General features: G+C 49.5%; 2 protein-coding genes and 1 long non-coding RNA gene across 3 annotated transcripts; 2 read left to right on the forward strand and 1 right to left on the reverse strand.

Annotated features, from left to right (window-relative positions):
- The first annotated feature begins 5,510 nt into the window (after nucleotides 1-5,510).
- LOC135311176 (uncharacterized) lies at nucleotides 5,511-6,435 on the forward strand. The gene is made up of 3 exons (XR_010370988.1): nucleotides 5,511-5,610; nucleotides 5,698-5,879; nucleotides 6,354-6,435. It is a non-coding gene; the product is annotated as an uncharacterized LOC135311176 (long non-coding RNA).
- Nucleotides 6,436-9,012: 2,577 nt separating this feature from the next.
- On the forward strand, nucleotides 9,013-11,794 carry LOC135311172 (protein ELYS-like). The gene is made up of 5 exons (XM_064440309.1): nucleotides 9,013-9,132; nucleotides 9,260-9,316; nucleotides 10,410-10,556; nucleotides 11,309-11,496; nucleotides 11,669-11,794. Exons 1-5 carry the CDS (start codon nucleotides 9,034-9,036, stop codon nucleotides 11,733-11,735), a joined length of 558 nt encoding a protein of 185 aa, XP_064296379.1. The 5' UTR covers nucleotides 9,013-9,033; the 3' UTR covers nucleotides 11,736-11,794.
- Nucleotides 11,795-17,017: 5,223 nt separating this feature from the next.
- LOC135311163 (olfactory receptor 14C36-like) lies at nucleotides 17,018-18,386 on the reverse strand. Its single transcript, XM_064440303.1, has one exon. The coding sequence runs from the start codon at nucleotides 17,995-17,997 to the stop codon at nucleotides 17,041-17,043; it is 957 nt and encodes a 318-aa protein (XP_064296373.1). The 5' UTR covers nucleotides 17,998-18,386; the 3' UTR covers nucleotides 17,018-17,040.
- Between the last annotated feature and the right edge of the window lie 9,075 nt (nucleotides 18,387-27,461).

The following is a 27,461-nucleotide window of genomic DNA, read 5'->3' on the forward strand; positions in this document are numbered from 1 at the left end:
GATCAGTCAGGCCATCAGCACTTCTGCTCCTCTGTCTGGAGAATTGCTTACGGGAAACTGGGGCAGCAGCTCTCCTGGAGAAACTTCCCTGAGTAATTGTTCTCCCTTGCAGCTCACGTACCCGCGCCTCTAAGGCTGAGGTAGGTTTTCCATCCCACTTCTTCATGTCCTCTCCGTGATCACGCAGGTAAAACCATAGGGTGCCCCGTCGTGTGTATCCCTTCTCTTGAGCCAAGGGACGATTACTCCTAATGGCTGAGATACTGGTCCGTACTGGTGGGGAGTAGGACATATCTTCTTTGAGTTGCTGGAACTCTCGGGACAGTTTCTCAACAGCAGAGACGAGCGAGGAAGAGAGATTCGCTTCATATTCCCGGAGTCTATCAATCAACTCAGCCACCGTTGGTGTCTCGTCATCTTTCCAGGACATCACTGCCAATGAGTTTGCATACGAGGATGGTGCGCTCCGTACAAACTTCCGCCACATGGGTCGTGTGCACTCGGCTTCATCTGGATCTTTGGAGGACCGTTGATCGTCCAGGTCACCATAAACCACCTCAAGCACGGCTAATTCCCTTAGATGCTGAACGCCTTTCTCCATGGTCGTCCATTTTCCTAGGCGAAATACAATATCTTCTTTGAAGGGATACCTCTCTCTCACCGCGGCCAGGAGCCGCCTCCAGAGGCTGAGGGCTTGTGTTCCTTTTCCAATTGCTTTATCAATGCCCCCTTCCCTAGAGAGGGATCCCAGTTGTTTGGCTTCCTTCCCCTCTAATTCCAAACTACTGGCCCCATTATCCCAGCATCGGAGCAGCCAGGTGATAACGTGCTCACCTGAATGACGCCTGAAATCTTTCCGTATATCCCGCAACTCACTCAAGGATAGAGATCGGGTAGTTTCCGTTTCTTGTACACATGGTTCCTCCTCCTCCTCCTCTTCTCGTGATGGCCCTGGTTCATCATAATCTCTTTCTAAACGAGTTGACTTTCTCTTCCATGATTTCTTCTTGCGTATAGGGGCGACTGATACTGGCACAGGTTGGTCCTCTGGTTCAGCTGCAACGCTTGGCACTGGGGTTTGAGTAGCTGCAGTGCCTGTCGTGGGGGTTTGAGTGGCCGCCGTGCTCATCACCGGGGTTGGAGTAGCTGCAGTCTCTGTCGTGGCGGGTTGGGTGGCCGCCGTGCTCATCACCGGGGTTGGAGCAGCTGCAGTATCTGTCGCAATGGGTTGGGTGGCCGCCGTGCTCATCACCGGGGTTGGAGCAGCTGCAGTATCTGTCGTGAGGGTTTGGGTGGCCGCAGTACTTGTCACGGGGGTCGGAGTAGTTCCTTTCTCTTTCCCTTGGGGGTACTGAATAGTGTTAAATAGGGCTCGATAGGCATGAGCCAGACCCCAGCACATGGCAGTGATCTGTATCTCTCTGGAATTGCCAGGGTGACAACATATTTCCTCCAAATGTTCTACTAATTTTTCAGGATTCTGCACTTGTTCAGGGGTGAAGTCCCACACCATGGGGGGTGCCCACCGTCTTAGGCATTTGCCCATACTTTCCCACATACCCTGCCACGCATAGCTATCGAGCCTTGGGACAGATCTCTGGATTATATTCTTAACTTGCTTACTAACCTTAGACAGATCTGATACCACTTGCCAAAGCAATATCAACAGATGTATCTTAACTACACAAGGATGTTCAAGATACTGAAAAGTTGTTGTAAGGAGGGAGGAGACATTACATAAGATATTAGCTACGGTGCCATTCTGTATTTCCTCCATAAAAAACTCCTCAGAGGAGGAGGTATAATTGCTAATTGCCTCCATGAGGTGGTAGCTGTAGTACAGTAACGGCTTCCATGCAAAACCTAAATAACTGATAACAGTCAAGGCCAGTGTTTTAATAACAAGTCTCCTAGGCAGAATATCTCTAATCACTGCAGAGCACAGCCAACTGACAGAACCAACAGCAAGTTTTAACATGTACTTTACAATCAGCATGGTAAAGACTGGACAAGCTAATACTGCGAGCAGATTAATCAATGCTGTGACCAGCAACTGTTATTATCTCAAACCCTTCTCGCCCCACGTTGGGCGCCAAAAATAGACTGTCGTGGTTCAGCCTCAGCTGGCAACTGAACACCACGCAGCCGCTCGCTCACCCCCCCCCCACCCCTGTGGGATGGGGAAGAGAATCGGACGAGCAAAAGAACTTGTGGGTTGAGATAAGCACAGTTTAATAACTACAATAGAATGATGATGATAAATGATTATGATAATAATGACAGTAATGTTAATATAATAAAAGGGAAAAGGGAGGAAAGGGAAAACAGGGAACAAAACGCAGAAACACGAACGATACAACCGCTCACCACCCGCCGACCGACGCTGCCCGTCCCCGAGCCGCGATTGCTCCCTCCCTCCCCCGGCCAGCCCCTCCCAGGTAGCATACTGGGCATGACGTTACATGATATGGAATATCCCTTTGGTCAGTTTGAATCCACTCTCTTAGCTGTGCCCCCTCCCCTCCCGGCTTCTTGTGCACCCAGCAGAGCATGGGAGGCTAGACATGTCCTTGACTAGTATCAGCGCTGCCCAGCAACAGCCTAAACATCTGTGTGTTATCTCAACAGGTTTTTTTCCATGCTAATTTCAAAGCACAGCACTATACCAGCTAGAATGAAGAAAATTAACTCTATCGCAGCTGAAGCCATGACAATCTCAAAGTAGTTTGCTGACTCTGCAGGAATCTGTGATGCTAAACGCCTTGCCCACGTGCATGCCATGTCCGCCGTGTGGTTTTGCTGTTGGCTGCACTTGGTGAAGGAATGGAGGGATGTTTCACCCATTAGACTCTGACGAGGCGAGAGGAGGAGCTGGCAGGAGCTGACGTGGTTTGAGAGAAGATTGTGACTCAGTAAGAAGTTCTCATGGCTACTCCCGAGGGATGTGCTTTCACTCTAGTGGTGTGTGCCTATAGATAACACCTCTCAAGAGAGCTTTAGCTGCTGCAACTCCATGACTTCTCTAACTTCATTGGTTCTGTAATCAAGCCATGGAGCACAGAGCTTTGCCTGCCTATGTATTGCATTATTTCAGATCTCTCTTTGTAGACAACTGTGTAGGTTTGTGAAGAAACCTTGATGTTGCACGGAATTCTGCAAAACACATTTAGAACCAATAATGTGAGGGAAATGCTCAATTCTGAGAATGTGCAAAGCTTTTAAGGCCAAACTTACCCGTTACAGTTTGACACTTAGTTCTCTTTGCCATCAGACTAAGCGCCTGGGAGCGATAGAGTACAATATGCATGTTCTAGTAGACATATACTTCTTTCATCGTTAGGTATAATGTCTGCTTCTATCTCAAAATTACCTTTCTCTCTCCTGTTATTTTTTCTGCAACTTTTGGCATCCTGTGTTGAAAAGTACAGTTTAGACCTCACGGGCAGAGCCTTTCCCTTGAGAGGGCAGAGCAGCAAGACCAAACTACTCAGCTGCCAGGCTGTAGAAATCTTTCCCAACCGCGTTGGCAGAGAAGATAATGTTGATGAAGGTTTGTTCCTGATGTCCGTGTTTGGTGATTCTAAATGAAATGGTTTTGGAATCTAAGCAATGAATGCTGTTCTATACCCACAGTCTGAAAGTCTTCAATATCTGTGTAGACTAACTTGTTGGGCTTATTTCAAAGGAAAAACTGGATGCTTAGGTTCTGTGGGACTTGTTAAAATAAACCCTCTTTTTTCCTTCAGTGCTTGCTGACATGCTGTAGCGATGTATGGTGGGGTCACCTCTATAATGCTTGTCAGTCATTTTATTCCTCCAGCTCTCGTCTTTGAACAGTAAGACTATCCCCTCCATTGCTTACAAATGTTCCCTGAACTTTCTTTTTTCCCCTCTTCCAACCTATGCCTGCACCTGCATCCAGCTGGCGGCCAGTCACGAGTGCTGTTCCCCAGGGCTCGATATTGGGGCCAGATCTGTTTGATACCTTCCCCAAGCACCTGGATGAGCCAGCAGTGTGCCTGCGTGGCCAGGAAGGCCACCAGCATCCTGGCTTGTATGAGAAGGAGTGTGGCCAGCAGGAGTAGGGCAGTGATCGTCCCCCCCTACTCGGCGGTGGTGAGGCTGCACCTCGAATCCTGTGTTCAGTTTTGGGCCCCTCAGTATGAGAAAGACACTGAGGCGCTGAGTGTGTCCAAAGAAGGGCAGCGAAGCTGGTGAAGGGTCTAGAGCACAAGGTTTAGTAGGGATCTTAGGAAAAATTTCTTCACAGAAAGGGTTATGAAGCATTGGAACAAGCACCTTCCACCTCTTTTGTGGTGCCATCCTCTAACAACAGCGTGTTTAAATCTCATTAAAACCCCTTTGGATTTTCTCCACTTGTGTCATGATTCTGAGGAGAGGGCCTTCTAAACCTTGTCAAAAACAAACAACACACGCACACACACCCAAAACAGAAAACACAAAACACCCAAAACCACCAAAAAAGCCCCTTTCAGCCTCCTTTTTATGACGTGTGAGGCAGGGAGAAATACTTGTCATTTTTCTGGTGGCTCCTAATGAGCTTTTATCCAGAAACTATTCAAGTTGTAGGCACACAGGAGCTTCTGTTGGATGTGGACTGAGGTTAGAAATGAAGCTGGCTTCTGATTTATGAAACTACTTGATACCTTCAAGGGCAGTTTCAGCAGCTCACACAAGTGAAAGGGCCCAGGAGTTCATGATGAAACCCAGTAAAGCGTGGGAGGCTCCCTAAGCAGCACTGATGAATTCAACCGAGAACAGAGACCCATTTTGCCAAATGACCTGTCTCCTGGTTCCCTGCTCTGTCAGGGTAAAGGATGCACCACCTGCTTTGCTCACATCTAGAGCATGCCTTCCCCAGAGGGGACAGACCAGCCCACTTCTTGAGAGAACTCGAGTGTAACATGGTCAATGTTTGATGTTCAACTCTTTGTTCCAACCTCCTGTTTGTTGGGTTTGGGCTTTGGTGTTTGTTTTGTCTGATAATTGTGTTCTTTCATTCTGACTATGCCGGAAAGGAGCTATTTGAAAAACTTGTAATTGAGTCAAATCTGGAAATCAATAATGCCAGCTGCGTGATCGAGTGTATACGACAATTATTTGTATACTTTCTAAAAGAAGCAATGTATGTTTTCCTAGTTTGTTTTTTTTTTGTTTTGTGTTTCTTGCGGGTTTTTTTGCTAAACGTCTTGATCCACTCTTCCTGTATGGAAAACTTGATTAGCTGATAATTGTGTATTTTGTTTGGCTTAGGACGGATGCAATTTGAACTTGAAAAGGGGGCCAGTATGACTGAAACCTCTCACAGAGGTGTAAATTTTCTATATTATTCTTAGTCAAGTGTTGCGTTTCACGAGTGATGTAACAGAATGAAGCCAAAATAGAAAGTGATGTTTTGAAAATATCAGAGATATTGTATTTTCTCCCAATAAGAAACAATGTCTTGTCTTTCACAGTCATATCTCCTGACACCAGTGTATCAGTCTTCAGCTGGCAAGTGAATACACGCGGTCAGGGAAAGCCATCTACTTATGTGGGTGTATTTGACTTTGACTGCTGGTATCATGCTCAAATGCCAGGCTCACTAAGGTAGATTTTGACAAAGTTGTTTTCAATATCCCTACCCATAATTCATTGGAAAGTCGGTGTTTAGCTTCTGCACTTGTTTTCTTTCAGGCCAGAAGAATCCCTTCAGGACTGCCCCTATTTTGCACTGTGGTCACTGGACACCGTCACAAGCATGACTTCTCCCAACCACATTTTGGATATTGTGGTGCAGGAGCGCAGCCTAAATTGGACAGTTCCTCCTTCTTATCCACTACCTGAGCAGTGTTTTCATCCAAGCACCTATAAATTTGGTAGGTATTTCACTGCTTTGAATAGCGATAAGCTTAAACCGAGCTCAAATGCCATTTATTGTTTCTCTTGTTCATTGGTTGTCACGCAAAAACCCAGGGAAACCAAAAACCCCCAACCCCCCACCAACCCAACTCTGATGACATTGTGGTGACAAAGCGTGTGCTGTTGTGACACCTGTCTGACAGTCGGCTGAGCCTGGGGGTTGGGTGCTTCTGTAACGCAGCCCGTGAAGCGGTGCTGGCTATCAGATGAAACGACTCTGGGCTGAAGCTCAAAGCACAGCACCTCGGTAGCCCCCGAGATACAATTTCTACACTCAGCCATTATTTTTCTGAAAAAGGCTGTAAGTGATGTGATGAGGAGAACGGGTACTCAGTTGTACCTTTCCAGATGTTGCTGTGACAAAGCTGTAAACTGGTGCTACCATCACTGTGAGAGTGTGGAATGTTGTCCAACGGTCGTTGTCTCTGCAGATGGCACGTGCTTGCTGAGCTCTGGAGTTGTTCATATGACTTGCAGCGGGTTCCGGAAGGAGGTGAGCTTTTACTCTCTCTTTATTGAGAATGTCAAGAGATGGACCTTTCCTAAGCTTTCTCTGGCGCTGCTTTCAGTGTCAGAGACCATTTCATGCTCCTCCTGCCCATCCACACGCGTAACTGCAATTGTACCCTGCCAGCTGTAGGCAAATGGTGATGTTTGCGGTCCCCTCTTGGGAGTGTAAACCCACCGTTGTCTCCTGTTGCAGCACGATCAGGGCCTGAATGTCTAGAAAGGAGCTCAGCGCTGCTCTAGGAGCAGGAAGAGGAAGTCGGGGAAAGCTGTTCCTTCTCTCTCATCGATGAGTGCAACTGCCTGCGTGGTCCTGAGTTCGGGTTCTGATCCCTGATTGACTTGGCAAAGGAGGGCAGACTGGAGAAAAGGAAGCATCGTTCCCTCAGAACAACCTTCCCCCCGTCAGTTTCTCAGAGCATTAGGTTCAGTGCAGGAGCTGACAATGGGGTGTCTCACTCGGGTGCGAGTGGCTGCAAACATCCGCTTGCGGCGCTGTACACGATCGTTTGCTTCCAAGGCAGTGAGCTGCGGCAAGCACTTTCTGTTGGCAGCTCTACCTGATGACTTCCCTTCATCTTCCCTTCATCGGTCAGCTTTTCTGCAGCCTCCCAAAGCAGATCTTCACCTCTGTAGCCTTTGCCTTGTGCTACAGTCGCCCTAGTTACTCCTCTGGGACTGCCCTCTTGTTGCTGCAACACCTCAGTCACCTTTAGTTCCTGACACCCACCACCTTCTCTCTGCTTTATCCCACCGCAGTGACTTCACCCCCCTCCTTCAGAGGTTTCCCATTTGCAGGGCACCAACCTTTCTCTCTCCTCTGAAGGACTTTCATGAGAGATGGAGCCTTTGTGATGAAGAACCCATCTCCACCCAGGCAGGCTCTAAGCGAAATGCTCAGCGAGCGAGTCATCAGGCAGTGGAGCACTTAGTAGGAAGGGGAGAGCGGTCTTTCCCTGCCCTCATCGTCCTGTCTACTGGATTCTCCACCAGACTGGTGGGGGTGCGTTGGGGCAAAGAGCACTTGTGCACAGCGTTTATCAAGGTAAGAATTAGAGGAAAGCTCTGGAACAGTTCCGCTGCAGATTCAGAAGTGGCAGCGAGTGGCTTTTCCATCAACAGCTGCATTTGCTACGCTTCATGCATTTGCCGGCAGCACTCTTGACTTCAGTGATGCGCGTGTCCTGCTGAACACAGAGGTTACTTTCCTGTGTTAAAACATTGATATATCCCTCTGCTTAGTGCCCTTTGTCGGTATCATCAGTTCTTTGAAGTGCACGTAAATCATTGGCCGGTCTGTGTGATTTGTTTCTACTGGAAAAGGGCATGTGATGAGGACAGGATCAGTCACGGCCAGGTCAGCAAAGCACGGCATTTGCAGAGCAATTGGTTTGGGCACAGACGAAAGCATGTTTTAAAAAACAAAACTAATCTCTCTCCTTGACGAGTAGTAGATGGCGATAAGGGTATTGTCCCAAATCTCCTGCTCACAAGCGGCTCGCTGTCATTGAAGGAGATGGGCAGAGGTCCATGACGCTGGCACAGCCAGCGCTCTCCTGGCTACTGGATAAAAGTCCCTTCCTCATGGGAACTCCCTTTCCTGGACTGGCTCCCTGGCGTATAGGTGATGTGCCTTGCATTGGATGAGAATAGATTTTCCTTTGGCACCTGCACTGTAAACTAAAGCAAGTCCTAAAGAAGCTCAGGCTGTGGCACCGTGAACAAGGTGCAGCAGGAGGAGTCCAGGTGGAAGCTGCTCTATGTCAGGCGCTGGCTTTCCAGTTCCTCTTCCTGCGCGTCCTTCTCAGGTAACTCTCGTACAGGCTCACGGGCTCCTTAGAAGCACCACCTCCAGCGTGCTGCTTCTGCTCGTCCTCCTCGGGAAATGAAAGGCTGGCGTCGCAGCCCGCAGGAGCCTGCGATGGGCTTCTGAGGAATGCAGTGTTTCACAGGCCAGCCCTCCGTCACTGTGATGGCACGTGCAGAGGCGCAAACGTGCTGCGTAAGAGGATAATGAATTTACCAGCGTGCTCACCTTTCTGAACACGACTTTTTTTCAGTAACAAAAGCGAGGTGCTGAGAACAAAGCCTGACATTTCCGTGCCGTGGTCTCACCGCTGTGTGTTGGCACCCTGCCATTGGGGGCGTTAGATTTGGGTTAGAGAATAGTCCTGCCATTCTGGTACTGTCACGTTTCCTCTGTTAGTCAGGAGGAGAGTGGCTGGTTTTGGCACTTAAAAAGCTTTGTTTACACTTCCTTTGTATTACAAGTAATGCAACAAAACAGAAAACCCAAAATCTAAAAGGTCATTGCAACTTTTCCCTTAATAAGGGAGCTTTTAGGATGTCTATTTGGGACTCCTTTAACAATTCACTATGATCTAATGAACACCCTTTATCGGACTCAGAAATGTCTTTCCAGTCGATTTCAAGTCACGATCATGCCTGTGTGTGTTTGTTCCTTTCTTGGACTCGTGGGAGCTTTAGCTGGTTTTGTTTTGGCTGGAGGAAATCCGTGACACTGAGAGGCTGGAATTAGTGATTTCCTCTGTGCAAATCCTCGCTACGTTTTGTTCCAGAGGCAAATGGGACTCTGACTGCCTGATGGTCGATGGGATGGTTTCCCAGTTCGGAGAGCAAGTTGAGGAGCTGTGGCGGGGGGATGAAGGCGGAACTGGGAAATACCCACCTCCTAGTTTACAGGTGAGTGTTGTGTTCCCTGAAAACAGCCACCACCACCACAAACCCCAGCCCCAGCCCAGCCCTCCCCCAAAGCCAATCATTGCTCAGAGAGAGGAGTTTGTAAAAGCCTTTTCCCTTTTCATTCCAGGCACTGCTGGAGCTCTATTTGCTAGAAGGCGTTGAAGAAAGCCACAAACATGCAATCGTACCCCTTGGAGGTATTTCTATGACACCTTCAGTATACGCGCATCGGTGTTCTGAAATGTCTGTCACCTACGTGTTCGATGCATTTTCTAATTTATGCTTCAACCACAATGCAAGTGAAAACACCTCCTTTAGAATGACGTCATAGAAGGAAGCATTGTTTTATTTCTTTGTACTGTGGATTTTTTTTAGGAATTTATAAAACATTTTGTTGCAAAGCCTTTTCTGATATGAGAAACACGTTTACTAAGCAGTGTTAAAGGTAAAAAGCTCCCTGAGATCTTCTCAAAATTTAGACCCAGTTTTTCATTTTTGCAGCACCCACACCTGTAGCAAACGGCTGCTTCCTCGAGCGATGCACTAAAAGAGAGAGAAGAGAAAAGTCATTGGGCAGAAACTGAATTTTTAAGCTGCCAAAATACACTGTGTTGCTTCTGTTGTTTGTTGCCTGACCCGAGAGGGGAGCCTAGAGAGCAAGGGCTTTAAAAACTCTTGCACCCCGCAGCTCTCTGATGAGAATACATCCCTAAAAACAGCTGTCAGAAAGAGAAAGTGACACTGCCGATGAGTGACCCACGTGCTGGTTTAAACCCAGCTTTAATCATTCAGGGCTAAGCTGTGCTGTAAGGACACCGTAATTTCAACTGTTTTATATTCCCTGGAAAGGAGGGAAAAAGCCAACTGTAGAATTTGTTTGCTTTAATAATCAAGCATTGGCTGTTCGCATGTTTTGAATGTCCAGCTGGTGGCTCCAGTGACTAAAGAGGGAGCCTGAGTTTCAAATGGAACTGTTTAAATAGGGAAAGGCAACCTTTCTGAATGCCTTAGAGAAATCAGAGAGTCTGTCTTTCTGGGTATTTATTCAGACTGCAATTTTGTTGTCAGGACGTGACTATCTTCAGGTTACAACAGCATAAAATGGCAAGACTAAGACATGAGTATTTTCTGAGTCCTTCCACGATTATATCCTTATTTCATTTTATTATTTATTAATATTATATCAAGATTATTAATACTATTATGTCATGTGATTGTGATATGATAAATTGTTGGTCTTGCAAATTTATTAGCCTTAACTAGATACCTGATATCAGACAATTTACTTGCTGCTAGACATCACGCATTCCTCTCCAAATAAAACAGAAACTTCAGTCGACTCCTTCGCAGCTGCCTTTGCCATCCCTTCGGGCCTTGTTAAGCTTATTCAAGATTTTTGGTTTCTAGACCACAAGGACTATGATGTAAGTATGTGACAGTTGAGTTGGGCACAAATTGGAATTCAGAGCTATGATCTATCAAATGCTGCAAAAAACACTAGTGCTTAGCTAATAACAGGTGATAAAGCATCGGAATAACAGGTGATAAATATGCTTCAGCAGCACCTTCAGCAATACGTGATGATTTGCAATTTGGTTTTAATTGCGTTGACAGGAAATGGATTAAGACAATGAAGAAGTCAAGGTTAATAGCGCTTGCCATGTGAATTGCCAAATCCGTCTGTTTGGGTTGTTTTCAGCAGAGCAGTCGAGCACTTTCTCAAAAGCAGGGGTTTAGGTACTTGAACTATTCAAACTGCCATCCTGGCAGCATGATTTGAGGTGGAAGGCTGCAAAAGTGACTTTTCAAGCTACTTCCTGTTCCTTCTGATGCTGGAGGCTGTTCTTTGCCTGTCACGATGTTTGTATGACCTGTTTGCCTGGGAGAATAACTTGTCTTTATGAAAGGTGATGTTTGCATACGGAGATTTGGTGATCCTAGAAAAGTGAGAATCGCTCCTTTCAAAAGACTCCCTTTGTTCTGGACGGCTCACTGCATTGTTTTTCCTGCAGATACTTCAGGATTTCTATTTCCCTGTCCCGTATCAAGTCCTTCATTAGTCATCCTCTGAGTTTATTCCACAGAGATTCACCCTTACGGAAGAAACTTTTGAATAGATTTGTTGTGTGCGTGTGTGTCTATATATCTTAATCAACCTGATCTCTAACGTCTGCAGAATTCCCTGGCCCTGCTCTTTGAACCAGCTGCAATCAAACCTGTGTCGTGGCAAGACGTGAGAATTCTTCAGTCCCTCATGTGCCAAGGAGAGCATGGGCGAGCCCTCACCTACCTGCAGATGATGAAGCCACCATTCGCAAGCAGTCGTGAAGCGCGGCTTTTCCTCACTGTGCTGTTGTCCAATAGGTAAAGAAATATATGCCACCGTTTTGGCATTCAAATACTGTGAAAGGTGGAGAACAAATACTAGAAATTCAGATCCCCTAAATTTCCTTTAAACTTGGAATATCAATAATTGTGGGGCATAGTTTTGGGGATACCACTAATATTCCTTTACATGTGAAAAAATTAATTCTAGGTGCATGGCGGAGGCTTGGCGTCTGCTGCAGCAACACACCACTAAGATAAACGTGGAAGAGCTATGAAGAGACATGTATGACATCTGTCGGGAGATGGGACTAGTGGGAGACTTCCTGAAGCTGCCTTTCACAGGCTCTGAACAAGGAAGCGTGGGCAAGAAAGAAACCTGAATCCCCTCTTTGCCAAGAGATGAGGCAGGATCATCATGTATGTTTTAAAATGTGTTATTTCTCATAGAAGGGTTTGGAGAAATTTTTACAGAATCATGAAGTTTTTCTAGTCCGGCATCTGCAGCGTGCCAACTGTATGGCAGCACTACAGCTGAGCCAGGCGAGGAACGTTCATCTCATGGTAAGCGTAAAAGTCCTGCCAAGTGTGCCAGCTTCTCTCAGGGGTTACTAACTGGTTTAACAGCACTCAATAAGAATCCTGCTTTCTTTATCACACCCTTCTTTGAACTACTTGGAATAAGCCTCTGCACCTTACGTTACAGCTGAACCTAAAAGTTGAACAAAATGTGTCACTACTCCAAAGCTTCCCCGTGCAGTTGGAAATTCAATGTTACAGGCTGTTGTTGACTCCACTTCAAAGAGTTTGTTTGTGTCTGAGGATGAAATAAGTACCTTTCCTGTCAGCCACGCTTAGCATTCAGTTATTCAGCGACATACATTGTGTAGGGTTCGGATTATTGGAAGTTGTTTGGGTCACTGTGGAATGAAGAGTGTGTTGTATGTCATCTCTTGTACCTTGCACGCAACTCTGGGTGCCAATCCACAGGCAAAATGTACACTATGGGTTGTTCTTTATATTATTTGCTCAAGTTATAGCATGAGCTCTGCAATTCCACAACTTTCATTTTACCACTTTTAGGACCAAAAATCTTACCTAACTTCTGTATCTCAAAATAGGCAGGTCAAATTTTGATTTATGGGAACTTCTGTTGTGGTTCTGTGATCCATTGGGTGGTTTTTCGGAACCAGAGTTTTCCAGGGAAGCAAAGTTATGGGGTGGTTTTGGAAGGTTTAGGGCCTGCATTTGAAAGCTTTCATCCAGGGGGAAGGGGTGTGTAGGTAGCTTTCTCTTCCTCATTTTAATCCTCACTTCCTTTTGTCCAACGTAACCCGCCGCTGCCCTGGAGATTCAGTCACCTGGGGCAGTGGCGTTTTGGGAAAAACAAGGGAAAGGCTGCTGTTTTGTCAGCCACGTGAAACTTGTGGGTGCTGACAGGTGGGTCAGGATCAGGTTCTGCAGAGTGCCGGCATGGTTTTAACTTAAAGTTGTAGCTTCTGTTATTATTCTAGTCTTCCTTCCACTTGGCTCAAAATACCGGGTGGAGCTGGTGTGCGCGGATGGGCAGAACTGGCTGCCGCTCTGTGCCGTGGGTGTATTTTACTGCACCTGTAGAGGAAACGTATTCACTAATTGGAAACAGCACCGACAGTTCCGTGCAATGAACTGCTTGTAATTATTTACCTTCTTGCTTTACGCGTCTCGTTCATCAGACCGATTGTGATCCTCGCTGGGGACAGGGGGCAGCTGCCAGAAATTCTCTGTCAGCAAAACATGGCAAGATCCTTCCTCGAGGTCAGAGGCAGCTGGCTGTAGAGAGAGCCAAGCCTTACCATCTGCCTTTATCCGGACCAAGAGGAGGTAAATTTTCAGGGGGGAATATAACGCACAACTCCCCATCACTTTGATTACACAAGGCTGATCGTTTTTCCCTCTTGCTTGACAGCCGCAAGACCAAAGCCATTCTCAACAGTAACAGGACAAGCTAATGCAGGAGATGTGCCTCCCAGAGCACCTTTCAGCAGTCGTGTACTGGCCAAAGTTAGAGAGTTATGGGTAGGAAACGAGCAGAAACCCACCTGAGAGAGAGATTTTCTGTTATGTGGTGTTTGTTATGCAAAATACATATGTTTATATTATGGTAAATGTGTTTAGAGAATTTAAGAGAGCTGAAACTAAAACAAGGATTACCATCAAGCTATTGGTGTATGGATCTGGATAGACTTGATTGTGTGATCAAATAGTAACCTTTTCCCACTTGCTGAACATGTTTCTGCTTTGTTTCTGCCTTTTTTAATTAAAAACAGGCAGAATGATAAAGAGCAGAAAAGAGGCCAGTAGCTGTCAGATGATTTTCCTACAGGTGGTGTGGCCAAATCAACCCCAGTTCTGGTATATTTGGCCGTGAGGGCAATGAAGGTCAGTTACTGCCCTTCTCTGCTCTCCTTTTGTCACGAGAAAAGACCAAGACCTTGGACAGGTCGTACTACAAGGACATGCCCAGCGTGCAAATCAGGCCACAGATAACTAAGCAGTTTAATCCCCCATCAGAACTTCTTCTCATGGAAGATGACTCTCAGGGTTGTCAGCGCAATCAGTTTATTTGCTGCAATTTCATCCCTTCCCATGTCGACAACCATAAATAGCTTCTGGTGGGGAAGAAACAAGCCCCAGGCAGGAGCCAATCCATAGTTTCTTGTGAGTTGTTGGGCACTGCCTGTAACCTAACTTACCTAACTATAACCTAACACTAAAACTAACCCTAAACATAACCCTAACGCTAACCACTAAACCTAAACCTCAACCTAGTCCCATGCTAACCATAAAGGGTAATCCTATCTCTAAACCTAACACTAACTGATCCCTAACAGTAACGCTAACTGTAACACAAACCCTAACACGTACACCTAACACTAACCCTAAACCTAGAACTAACCCTAAGAGTAAAAGCTAACGTTATCCCTAAGCCTAACCCTAACAACTAATGTTATCCCTAACAGTAACCCTGATTGGTAATCCCGAACACAAACTCAAATACTAACCCTAAACCTAATGCTAACCCCGAAACAAACCCTATCCCTAACACCAATCCTAAAACTAACAATGACCCTAAACCCTAACCATAGCCCTAACCCTAACCCTAACCCTAACCCTAAGCCTCACCCTAACCCTTAAACTAACCTAATATTAACTAACCCTAACCCCTAAAATTAACCCTGACCCTAAACCCTAACGCTAAAACTAAACTTAAAACTAATACTAACACTCATACTAACCCTAACCCTAACCCCAAATCCTAACCCTATCCCTAACACTAACATCTTGTTGGGGCTGTATTGTAACGGCTCTGAAGACCTCCAAGTATCTCTCTCCCCACTGCTGGCCAGGCAGACACGGCCTCACAGCCAGCAGCCATGCACAACGTGCTGCTGTGCTGGAGAGGTCCCGGCTCAGCCGCCCCGGCAGTGCTGGAGGCAGGTGATGCTCCCCACCACCCCGAGGTACTCTGCCTGCAGAGCAGCTCGTGCTCCAGAAGGACTAGCATATCCCTTGGCACACACGGCTTCTTCAGCTACCCCAGGGCACTTGCAGCCTCTGTGTGGAGAAGCAAATCCAACTGCGAATGTAGATTGAAGGAAATTCTTGAAACCTCTGCAGAAAAGAACTCAATGGAATAGCTGAAAAAGTCCTCCTCTCCAGCATTGCTAGGACTTTTAGGAATTTTCATGACTTTTTTGATACTTGTTTTCTTAACAGCACCAAGGCTATACACTAGCAAGCTGATTGCGCTGTCTCTCAGTACATGAACGGTTTTATGCACCCGCTTATCACAGTACGTTTCTTACCAAGAGTTCAAACGGAGAAACATTGCTCAGAAGAACTACTCAATGCATAGTGGCATATTTTATCTCCCTACTTCTGCTTCTCTGTCTTTTCTCCTTCCTCGGCCTATGCTGTCGTCAAGAGCTCTCCAAGGAGAGGCTTCATTGAATCGTAGAATAGCTCAGGTTAGAAGAGACCTGAATGTTGTTTTGTCCAACGCTCCTGCTCAAGGCAGGGTGAACTTAGTGCTGGTCACGGAGAGATGCCGATAGTGACTGGCTGCAAGGAGGACTCTGTGCCACCCATGGCATCTGAGCCTGATCATCCAGCCAACCTCCCGCCCACCTCAGCGGCTACTTCTTTAGTCCAGGTTATCACCAGTCTGGGTATCACGGAGGCCATGTTAAGGCCCTTCTAAAGTTCACGTACGCAATCTTCCTGAAAGCCCTGGCTTTTACAAGGTGTTTGAGAGAGGCCTCGCCGTGAAACCAGCCAGCACCTCAGTGCCTGTTCCAAGAGACTGGAACAACAGACCTTCCAGTCCATGAGTCTTGCAGAGAAGCTGGTGGCACACAGCCCAGTACCCCGCGTCCTTTCACTACAGGCTTTGTTAAATAGCCTCTCCCTCTCTTTCCTATAGCCCCCCTTTAAGTACTGAAAGGTGGCAATACAGTCTCCCTCGACCCTTCTCTTCTCCAGGCTGAACAACCCCAACTCCCTCAGCTTTTCCTCAGAGGAGAGGTGTTCCATCCCTCACACCATTTTTGTGGCCCTCCTTTGACCCGCTTTTACAGGTCCATGTCTTTCTTGTACTGGGGGCCCCAGAGCTGGACGCAGTACTGCAGGTGGGGTCTCAGGAGAGCAGAGCAGAGGGGAGAGTTACCTCCTCGACCTGCTGGATATGGTTTTTTTAGGCAGCCCAGGTTATGCGTGGCTTTCTGGGCTGCAAGCACACATTGCCAGCCCATGTTCAAGATTCGCCCACCAATATTCCCAAGTGTTTCTCTACAGGGCTGCTTTCAATCCGTTCATCTCCTAGCCTTTCCTGACAGTGGGCATTTCCCTGACCCAGGTGCAGGACCTTGCACTTGGCCTTGTTGACCTTCATGAGGTTCCCACAGGCCCACCTCTCAAGCCTGCCAAGGTCCCTCTGGATGGCATCCCTCCCCTCAAGTGGACCAACTGTCCCACTCAGCTTGGTGTCATCTGCCAACTTGCTGAGGGTGCACTCAATCCCCCTGACTATGTCATTGATGAAGACCTTAAATAGTCCCGGTCCCTGTACGTTCATTTGTCAAATTGATCTCTCTCCAATTTAGGAGCAAGAATGTTGTGGGGGACCATATCAGAGGACTTACAGAAGTCTAGATCGATGGCATGTGTAGCTCTTCCCTTGTCCACTGATGCAGTTACTCCATGGCAGAGGGCCACTAGATTCACCAGGCACAATTTGACCTTTGTGAAGCCAGGTTGGCTTTCTCTAATCACCTCCCTCTCTTCAAGATGTTATAACATGTCTTCCAAACAAAAAAGTCACTGCAGGGTCCTTTATTTTTTTAAATGCACAGAGAATATGTCTCTCATTTCAAGACTCTGAGTAACGCTAGAAAATTAGTTTCCCAATTAGAAATGATACGAATAATAACATTTCTTTGCACACAATATTATCACAAGTAAAAGCAAGAAAAAAAACCACCCACCACAACCACCAATCCTCCATAAGATGGGCTGAGACTGTAATGACATACATTATAAGTGCTATGCATAAGGACATGGACAGCTAATTGCTTCAGAAAAACTTCCAGTCATCAGTTTCCACACTGCATCCTTGAGCTCCTGGTTCCTCATGCTGTAGATGAGGGGGTTCACGGCTGGAGTCACCACCGAGTACAGCACCGCCACCACCAGGTCCAGGGGTGGGGAGGAGATGGAAGGAGGCTTTAGGTAGGCAAAAAATGAAGTGCTGATAAACAGGGAGACCACGGCCAGGTGCGGGAGGCACGTGGAAAAGGCTTTGTGCCGTCCCTGCTCAGAGGGGATCCTCAGCACAGCCCTGAAGATCTGCACATAGGACAGCACAATGAAAACAAAACACCCAAATACTGCACAGGCACTAACCAGAGTAACCCCGACCTCCCTGAGGTAGGTGTCTGAGCAGGAGAGCTTGAGGATCTGGGGGATTTCACAGAAGAACTGCTCCAGGGCATTGCCATGGCAGAGGGGCAGTGAAAATGTACTGGCCGTGTGCAGCCCAGCATTGAGAAACCCACCGGCCCAGGCAGCTGCTGCCATGTGGGCACAAGCTCTGCTGCCCAGCAGGGTCCCGTAGTGCAGGGGTGTGCAGATGGCCACGTAGCGGTCGTAGGCCATGACCGTCAGGAGATAAAACTCTGCTGATATCAAAAAGAGAAACAGAAAGGCTTGTGCAGCACATGCTGTGTAGGAGATGTCCCTGGTGTCCCCGAGGGAATTGGCCATGGATTTTGGGACAGTGGTGTAGATGGAGCCCAGGTCGAGGAGGGAGAGGTTGAGGAGGAAGAAGTACATGGGGGTGTGGAGGCGGTGGTCGCAGGCGATGGCGGTGACGATGAGCCCGTTGCCCAGGAGGGCAGCCAGGTAGATGGCCAGGGAGAGCCAGAAGTGCAGGAGCTGCAGCTCCCGCGTGTCTGTGAACGCCAGGAGGAGGAACTGTGTGACGGAGCTGCTGTTGGACATTTCCCTCCTCTGCGCGTGGGGCACTGTCCAAAATGGAGCGGGAAGTTAAGGCAGGCTTCTCTGAGCAAAACCACAGCTATTTCTCCTTGCTACACACCGCCACCCTTTTCCTTCTCCAGCAGACCTTCCTTCAGCTCTGTGGCTGGAGCCCAGGCTGGGGCTGGCTGAGTGCGCCGTGCGGAGCAGGGTCTCTTCCCACCGGCTGCCGAGGAGTCAGCCCCGCTCTGCAGCAGAGAGTTCATGGGGACGGTGGGTGCAGGAGCCAGTGCCGCTGTTTGCCTTTGTCAGATGGAACTGCTTCCAGCACAGAAGGGCCTCTCAGCATCTGCAACTCCCAGTGCTAAGGAAAAGGGATGGCAGAAGGTGATTTGAGAGGTTATTTCTACAACTGCCCCCCATCTCCCCTGGCGAGTGTGTTTGGATGTCAGAATCCTTCAGCATTTCTGCTGCACTTGGGGAAAACAGAGCGAGTCCTGCAAGGCAAGAGGACTGCCCGTGGTTTAGTGCAGAGTGAGGGGAGCTGTTCTGTCCCTCCGCCTTGTCCCCAGCTGCTCTGTGCTTGCACCTGTCTGAGATCAGAGGCAATCACACTCCCATGTTACCCTGAAAAGCCACCAGACCCTGCTGAGAGCAGAGACATCCACTGCAGACCACTCAATGTCTCACCCTTTCTCAGGGTCTCAGCACCCCACTTCTAGCCAAGCACACGCACGGCTCATTGTGCCCCCTGGAAAGCAGCTCGCAGTTTGGCAGGACACCCAAGGAGACAGCCAGCTGTGCTAGGGATGGCATCTGGTTAAGGGAGGGTCAGCTCATTTCCCAGCCTCAGAGGCTGCATTGCCCAGGGCTTCACAGGTTTGAGGAAAGCTGGGACACCTCATGGCCATAAACATCTCAGTGGGAGGACCCACAAGATCAGTGCCAGACTCTGCAGCTGCAACTACTGTTCCCAGAGAGCCTGACATCAGCACCAAGAGCAGCTGAGGGAGGCAAGGAGGGAGGCAGAGGGGCACCCGGGAAAGGATTTCCCTTCCCCAGCACGGCACACCGCCTCCCAGACGGTGGTCGTGCAGGGCAGTCACCCTCCGCCTTGGTCAGCGGGAAATGGACACGTGGCAGGAGAGATGCACTTCATCTCTTCTGCTGGCAGAGGGACGAGGGGGTGCCTGACACCCTAGACCCCACGGGCTGGCTGAGGGCTTTGCTAGGCGGGAGAGGAGGCCCGGGGGGTGCTGCTCAGGGAAGGCGCCTGCGCTGCAGGGGCGGCTGGGGGGTGCCCATGTCTCCCCTGCAGCAGGGTTCCCCTTAGCATTTCCCTCCCTCCCGGCCCAGGTCTCTGCTGCCTGGAGCTGTCCCGGCGGGAGCTGTTTCTCTGGCCCCACGTCTCTTCCCTGCCGGTGCTCCCAGGGCCCAGCCCAGCCCCTGTGCGCACAGCTCTGCCCTGCAGCTGCCCTGGGCGTGCAGGGGTGGAAGAACTGCTCACACATCCCTGATGAACCTGGAAAGGCGGGGCTGCTGTTATCTGTAGGCTGGTGGGGGTGAAGGCACTTGCTCAAGTGCCTAGTAAGCCTCAGCGTGAGGCTTTAGGGGTCTCGGCCCTTTCTCAGAACCACACAACTGTGTTCCCATTCCCACCAAGCAGAGCCAGAGACAAGTGGAAGCACAAATTCAGAAAAGCACAGACTGAAGCAGAAAACCCCTGCCCTGAATGTCCTCATGAAAAGTCCCCTCAGAAATGATCCAGCATGAGCTCGATTTGTGAGCCACACTGCCCCACGCAGCACCCTCCAAACACAAGGAGGACCCTGCCCTGCCCGGCCAGGGGTTGCTCCTTCCACCCACAGCTTCCCTCGTAGAGCCGCGGGCAGCTCCCTGGGCAGGCCGAGTGCTGAGCCTGGCAGGTGACACGGTGCCACCCCTGGCACGCAGTCCCTGGGCTGCAGGGACCCTGCTCGCAAGGACAGCCCTGGGCAGCCATTGCTGCACCCCCGGGTTCACACCCTGCAGCCACCCCTGGGTGACGGCAGCCGCCGTGCCCTGTCCTTCTGACAGTGCCGCAGGGAAGTGCTGCTCCTCATCACGTCCTCCTCCCCTGTGCAAGGGCAGCTGTGAGAGTCCTCCTCAAGGGTCACCTATGCTGTGGGATGCAGCAGCTTTTGGATATCCCTCCCAGAACACCAGCTACATTCTCCTCCACCCAGAGACTTACCATGCAGAGGGCTGTGAAGATCCTTCCCTGCAGTCAGCTCCCAGCATCCCCCCAGCCCAGGCTGCCTTTCCCCTCTCCCTGCCCGGCTCCTCTGCCCTCGGTGCCTGCAGGCAGTGCCCTCAGCCCTGCTGCGCTTGGCAGAGGAGCTGCTCCTGGGCAGAGCTGTCTCTCGGCAGCGCTGCCTCATTGCCAGCAGCTGCCTTTGTCCCAGGAGCCCAGCCCAGCTCAGCAGCAGAGGCCCAGCCCCAGGCAGCCCTTTCTCTGCCCCTCGCGGCTCCCTCCAGGTGTCCCTGGGGCTCCAGGGGAACCTGCTGTGAAACGGGCTGAATGAATCCCTGAGGTTCCCTCCCTCAGCTGGAGGGAGACACTTCTTCCCAGCACTGTTACTTCTCCTATGAGGAAATGGTTTGGGCATGAGGATCACCTTTCCTTGTCCCATCACTAGACAGGACAAGCAGACAGCTACAAGGAGGGCTCTCCCTTACCCCTGCTGAGGGAACGGACGCAGCTGAGTAAATAGACACATCTCCTGTGTGGGCTGGCAGTCCTGGGGCTCGAAGTGGGCTCAGCTCCCTCCCATGCACAACGCAAAGCAACAGGAGGTGAGATTCCCCTTGAATCAGGCGTTCAGGTGGGCACTACATGGGCACCTGCGTGTGAGCTCCTTGTCCCAGCTGCCATGACAATTAATGAAGATGGAGGGCAGGACTGGGCTGTTCAGACAGAACATCTGGTGGCGTTTAAGGTGTCGGGGGTGGTCGAAGGTATCTTCAGGCAACTGCAAGCTCTAATGGAGCCGTTCATAGAGACAGGCCGACACCTGGGGGAATACTTTTAGAGGCTGCTGGGAATTTGCATTGGCCACCTGAAATGACAGCTGATGCCCAAAATAAGGGCAACTGAACCTGCCCATACTCATCTATGTTCAGGGCAGCCTTTAAAGGTATTCATGTGAGCAGCTGGAGCCGTGTGCCACAGGGGGAGCTCAGTCTCTCTTTCTTTTCTCCACCAGCTGTATTTACTAGGTCTCCACTCACTCTATGGGCAGCTGCCTCACGTTCGTCCCCTCATTGCCTTACAGAATTCAGGGTATCTACTCAATGTAATGTTTAAATCCAGGCCCACGGAGCTACGTGAGATGCCAGGGCTTGCAGAGACAGCACAGCACCAGTGACGAGTGGCGCTCCCCAGGGGTCGGTGTTGGGACCAGTGCTGTTTGACATCTTTGTCAGTGCCATGGAGAGTGGGACTGAGTGCACCCTCAGCAAGGCTGCAGGCAACTCCAAGCTGTGTGGTGAGGTCGGCACGCTGGAGGGAAGGGATGCCATCCAGGGGGACCTTGAGAGGCTTGAGAGGTGGGCCCGTGGGAACCTCATGAAGTTCAACAAGGCCAAGTGCAAGCTCCTGCACATGGGTTGGGGCAATCCCAAGCACGAATACAGGCTGGGTGGAGAATGGATTGAGGGCAGCCCTGAGGAGAAGGACTTGGGGGTGTTGGTGGATGAGAAGCTCAACATGACCCAGCAATGGGTGCTTGCAGCCCAGAAAGCCAACTGTATCCTGGGCTGCATCAAAAGAAGCGTGACCAGCAGGTTGAGGGAGGGGATTCTCCCCCTCTACTCCGCTCTTGTGAGACCCCACCTGGAATCCTGTGGCCAGCTCTGGGGCCCCCAACCAAAGGAGGACATGGACCTGTTGGAGCAAGTCCAGAGGAGGGTCACCAAGATAATCAGAGGGCTGGAGCGCCTTTCCTGTGAAGACAGGCTGAGAGTTGGGGTTGTTCACCCTGGGGAAGAGAAGGCTGTGGGGAGACCTTATTGCGGCCGTCCAGTATCTGAAGAGGGACTATAGGAAAGCTGGAGGGACATTTTTACAAGGGCGTGTAGTGATAGGACAAGGGGTGATGGCTTTAACCTGAAAGAGGGTAGATTTAGGTTAGAAGGAAGAAATTCTTTACCATGAGTATGGTGAGGTACTGGAACAGGCTGCCCAGAGAACTTGTGGATGCCTCATCCCCGGAAGCGTTCTAGGCCAGGTTGGCTGGGCCTTTGAGCAACCTGGTCTAGTGGAAGGTGTCCCTACCCGTGGCCATGGCCCATCTTTAAGGTCCCTTCCAACCCAAACCATTCTATGATCCTATGATATTATGTCTTAGATCTACATGATGAGTCCCACAGGAGGAGTAGGTCTGCCTAAATGCAACTTCCAGATGGACAGGTGATACTATCGATAACAAAAAATAAGCACTGTTAGAGACCAACGAGGAAAGCCAGTGTTCTGGATTGAGAACTTCCTGAGGACAGCATAAAGGAAAGGCTGGGTCCCTGGGTACACAGTACTCCTTGCTCTTGGAGTTAGTGTCGGGTTCAGGACAGCTTCCTGAGCATCATGTGCATCCGTGAAGGGTGATTCCCTGGACCTGCACCAGGCAGCAGCCAGGTTTCCCAGCAGGGTTTTCCATCCCCCCTTCCAGAAATAGCCATGTCTCTCCATTCAGCATCCATGGATCGCAAAACACCAATTTAGGAAAGACTTCTGTGTGAGCAGTTGCAGCTCACAGCTGTGGTGTCTCAAGTCACTCACCCATGGATGGGGTCTTTGATCAATAAAGCCCCATACATGTAAATCACCACAGTTAATGTGGGTGACATGATGCCACGATGCCAGCAGGGAAATTTCCACCCTGTGTACCGCACTCAGGAGAAGAAATATTGACTTTCCTCTGCACTGACTCTCGCTACTCTTTCACATCTTTCCACACGTCCTGCTTAAACTGACCCCGTCTCAGCTTTCTGCAGCCTGCCTGATGGTCCCTTTAGCCAAATCCTTAATTATGCTCATGCCTCTCCTTCCCTATGTATCTCGCTGAAGGTTTTCCACTAAGGTTGCCCATTGTGGAAAGCGGACTTCAGTGGAGGCAACTTGGGCTTCAGATGCAGCTGAGGAATGTGTTTTATTTTTTATTGAACTATCCCTTTCTTTTCCTTTCTTCCTTTTTTTTGTTTTTTTTTCCTTGGCAGGTAAGAAACATCCTTCTGTGACTGTGCACAGCTGGTTTTCCAACCAGAACAGGTGGGAACGATGCAGGTGAGCTGAATCATTCAGCTGCAGACTTTAGTGGAAAAAGCTTAGATTTGAGAAAGCATGATGCCAGTCCCAGGTGGCTGATGACAGACATGGCAGAGGGTATGGGGGCGGGGGGGGGAGGGGGCAGAGTTTGCCCACACAGTGTCATACAGAAAGGATCATACATTTTCTCGGCGTTTGGGGTTTGTCAGGAGACGCTCTGGATCAATAGGAATCGGGGGTGGCTGATATCACTTGTTGTGTAAGCTGAAAACTAAAGAAAAATGGGAAAGAAGAAATCCTGGTTTATTGTAATTTATGAGTGAAATCGTCTCATTTTGGCTACACTCCCGGAATCTCTCAGATCAGCCGCACAAGACTTGAAGAATTAGGGGGAATTATGGAGGGCGGCTTGGCTTGTAGTGGCATTTTGGATGTTAATGAGCCCTCTGGTGCCAAGTTCCTGAACTGCAGATACTGGAAAATGAACCAGCCTCTAGAGCAGCGAAAGGCTTCCTGAGGCCCATCCAAGTGTGGGGAGTGTGATGCCTGATACTGGCTTCAGAAGGACATACGGCCTCCTCTAACTGGAGCAACATAGCTAGGTTTTGAAATACTTGGAATATTTTATGAACAAGATAGTCTTAGAACTTGCTATATCTGATTAGATAGGAGGGAGTCTGGAGACACTATATCCTTGAGTAGAATAAATAAGGGAAAGGTACTAGAATAAGCTTGTTTACTATCAGTAAGGGTTGTGTAACCAAGCCAAAAACGAACTGAGCATGCCCAGAGACTGCGTTCAACCAGCAGACACAGTGAGGAAGACTCGACGACCACCAGAGGACCTGGAAGACCACCAGTGAACATGAATGCGCATGCATTAAGGACATTTTGCGTATATTAATCAGTTCCAACAGTAGTACGAATATGGTAATTATTTCCTAGAAATTCAGTGAATATGTATGTTTTGATTGCATATAACCCCTGTAGTAGAGGAACTCAGCGCGCACACTAGGTCGAACGATCCCCTGCGTGTCTGGCGTCGCAATAAAGAACACCTGCTTTCTAAAACTACAGTTGGAGTTTTAGAGGGTTCTTATATTTGCCGACTTACGATATCGTAACAACTAACTGAGAAGCTAAGAAGCTCTCAGGGCTTTCCATCCTCAAGGGATGACCCGGTTTCTCCAGTCACCATTCATGTAACCCCAAAAACACCAGTTGAGGAAGCTCATCTTGGTGAGGGGAGGACCTCCCCGAGGCACCTCTGTGCTCTTTGAGGTCAGAGTGCTTGTGCAAGGCTCCAGGAGGAGTTCATCTGGTGCCCAGCACTGTATTGCAGGTGGTTGGTCTGCAGGGGGCAGGGAATGGCTGAGCCCCTGCCTGCCCATGGGAAGCACTACATAGCTCACATCGGGAGTCTCTGTGGGGCAACTGGTCAGCGCGTTTGGCTGTTAACCGAAAGGCTGGTGGCTTGAGCTCACCCAGGGATGGGTTCCCCTTTCCCTGCCCGAGGCAGTGGGGTTGGAACTAGATGATCTCTAAGGTCCCTTCCAACCCAAACCACTCTCTGGTTCTATAAAGAGGAGGCTATTCAGTCCCCTCAGCAAAGGCCGAAGAAGGAAAGCAAACTGAGACTAATTCCTTAGTCTGACCCATGAGTTCTTCTGACTTTGCCCTTCCAATGCTCTCCCCCACCCCGCTCAGGGGGAGCGAGCAAGCAGCTGGGTGGGGGCTTACCTGCCAGCTGGGGGCAACCTACCATGTAATTTGCTTTATTTCTACTTCCACTAAATCCAGTAGCAGTAACATGCTCTCAGATAATTTCTTCTTCTTCTTGATGACAGGAAACTTTATTTCTTTAATGTTATTCCTTCCATTCATTCTTCCTTGACAAGATGGTTATTTCTCGGGGGGAGGAATGAGCGCCTCATTCAGGCTGGAAGGGACCTTCCTAGACATCTGTAGGAAACATCCTGCTGGAAGTAGGTTCACACCAGCTTTCTCATGGTTTTATCCAGATGGGCCTTTGAAACTTCTATGGATGGAGGCCGCACAAGCTCTCTGGGAAATGGCTTCCCAAGTCTGACTGTCCTCGCATTGCAAAAGTTCCTCCCTATATTGAGCCTGAGCCTCTCGTGTTTCAGCTCGTTGCCTCCTGTGCTCCTGCCTTGCACCACAGTGTCTTCTTGGAGGCCTCACCACAGGCAATGCAAAATGCAAGTCTATTACATCCTCCCTGCAAAGCCCTCCCTTCTCCAGGGTGAACAAGACCAGCTCCCTCAGCCTCTCCTAAGAGGACAAGTGCTCCAACCTTGACCATCTCTGTTGCCCTCCACTGACCTTTTGCAGCCCTCCAGCTTGCCCTTGTCTCTCTGGCATTGTGGGGAACCCAAACTTGGGCAGGTATTCTGGATGTGGTGTAACAAGAGCTGAGCAGAAGGAGATAAACGCTTCCCCTGGCTCTGCTGCTGCTCCTACAGCCCAGGATGTTATTGGTCATCTTTGCTGATGGCTCATTTTTTGCCTAATGTAACCCAAACACTTGCAGACCCTTTCCTGCAGAGCTACTACCTGCCTAGGCAGTGCCTGGCCTATGATGTTTCAGACCCTACATCCACTTTAGGAGCAGGACTTTGGTTGAATCTTAACTGGACATCATGCGGTTCCTATTGGCCCATCACTCCAGACTGTCTACATCCAGACTGTCTACTCTACCAGCATGGCTTCACCAAGAGCAAGTCCTGCCTGACCACCCTAGTGCCTTCTGTGATGGAGTGACTGCATCAGTGGACAAGGGAAGAGCTATGGATGTCATCTACCTGGACTTCTGTAAGGCTTTTGACATGGTCTCCCACAGCATCCTTCTCTCTAAACTGTGGAGATAGAGGTTTGATGGGTGGACAGTTCGGTGGATAAGGAATTGGTTGGTCGGTGGCATCCAGAGGGTGGTGGTCAATGGCTCGATGATCAGTGATGAGATCGGTGACGAGGGGTGTCCCTCAGGGGGTCCATACTGGGACCGGGACTATTCAATATCTTCATCGATGATATAGACAATGGGATCGAGCGCACCCTCAGCAAGTTTGCAGGTGACACCAAGCTGAGTGGTGCAGCTGACACACCACAAGGGCAGGATGTCATCCAAAGAGGCCTAGACAAGCTGGAGAGGTGGGCCTGTGAGAGCCTCGTGAGGTTCAAGAAGGCCAAGTGCAAGGTCCTACACATGGGTTGGGGTAACTCCCAATATCAATATAGGCTGGGGGATGGAGGGATTGAGAGCAGCCCTGTGGAGAAGGACTTGGGAGCGCTGGTGATCAAAAAGCTGGACATGAGCCAACAATGTGCGCTCGCAGCCCAGAAGGCCAACTGTATCCTGGGCTGCATCAAAAGCAGCACGGCCAGCAGGTCGCGGGAGGTGATTCTGCCCCTCTGCTCTGCTCTGGTCAGACCCCACCTGGAGTGCTGCATCCAGCTCTGCAGCCCTCAGCACAGGAAGGACATGGAGCTGTTGGAGAGGGTCCAGAGGAGGGCCACAGAAATGATCCGAGGGCTGGAGCCCCTCTCCTACGAGGAGAGGCTGAGAGAGTTGGGGTTGTTCAGCCTGGGGAAGAGACAGCTTTGGGGAGACCTTACTGTGGCCTTTCAGTACTTAAAGGGGGATGATAGGAAGGATGAGGGCAATTTCTTTAGTAAGGCCCACTGTGACAGGACAAAGGGTAATGGTTTTAAACTAAAGGAGGCTAGATTTAGACTGGATGTAAGGAAAAATATTTTTACAATGATGGTGGTGAAACACTGGAACACATTTCCAAGAGAGGTTGTGGAGGCCCCATCCCTAGAAACATTCAAGTTGAGGTTGGACAGGGTTCTGAGCAACCTGATCTAGTTGAAGATGTCCCTGCTCACTGCAGGAGGGGTGGACTAGATGACCTCTAAAGGTCCCTTCCAACCTAAACCATTCTGTCATTCTATGATTCTAGACCGCCCTGCTCTCATCAATGTGATGCCTACTACAAACGCTATGAAAAAGTTCTCTCTTGTATCCTTCAGGTCATTAAAACAATGTTAAACACAGCAGGTTGCAAGATAGACCCCTGCAGGACCCTGCCAGCTGGATGCCTCCGGGCAGAGTACCACACATCTCCCACACTCCTCCAGGCCCAACCATCCAGCTGGTTTTTTA

This window comes from Phalacrocorax carbo, unplaced genomic scaffold (assembly GCF_963921805.1).
Source record: "Phalacrocorax carbo unplaced genomic scaffold, bPhaCar2.1 SCAFFOLD_54, whole genome shotgun sequence".
Taxonomy (NCBI): domain Eukaryota; kingdom Metazoa; phylum Chordata; class Aves; order Suliformes; family Phalacrocoracidae; genus Phalacrocorax; species Phalacrocorax carbo.

Excerpts from the sequence above, each read along its gene's own strand:
- LOC135311172 (XM_064440309.1), top strand. The coding sequence starts at position 9,034 with ATGGTCGATGGGATGGTTTCCCAGTTCGGAGAGCAAGTTGAGGAGCTG. Across the intron at positions 9,317-10,409 it reads AAAGCCACAAACATGCAATC|ACAATTTACTTGCTGCTAGA; the intron begins GTACCCCTTGGA and ends ACCTGATATCAG. Across the intron at positions 10,557-11,308 it reads TAGACCACAAGGACTATGAT|AATTCCCTGGCCCTGCTCTT; the intron begins GTAAGTATGTGA and ends TAACGTCTGCAG.
- LOC135311163 (XM_064440303.1), bottom strand. The coding sequence starts at position 17,997 with ATGTCCAACAGCAGCTCCGTCACACAGTTCCTCCTCCTGGCGTTCACA.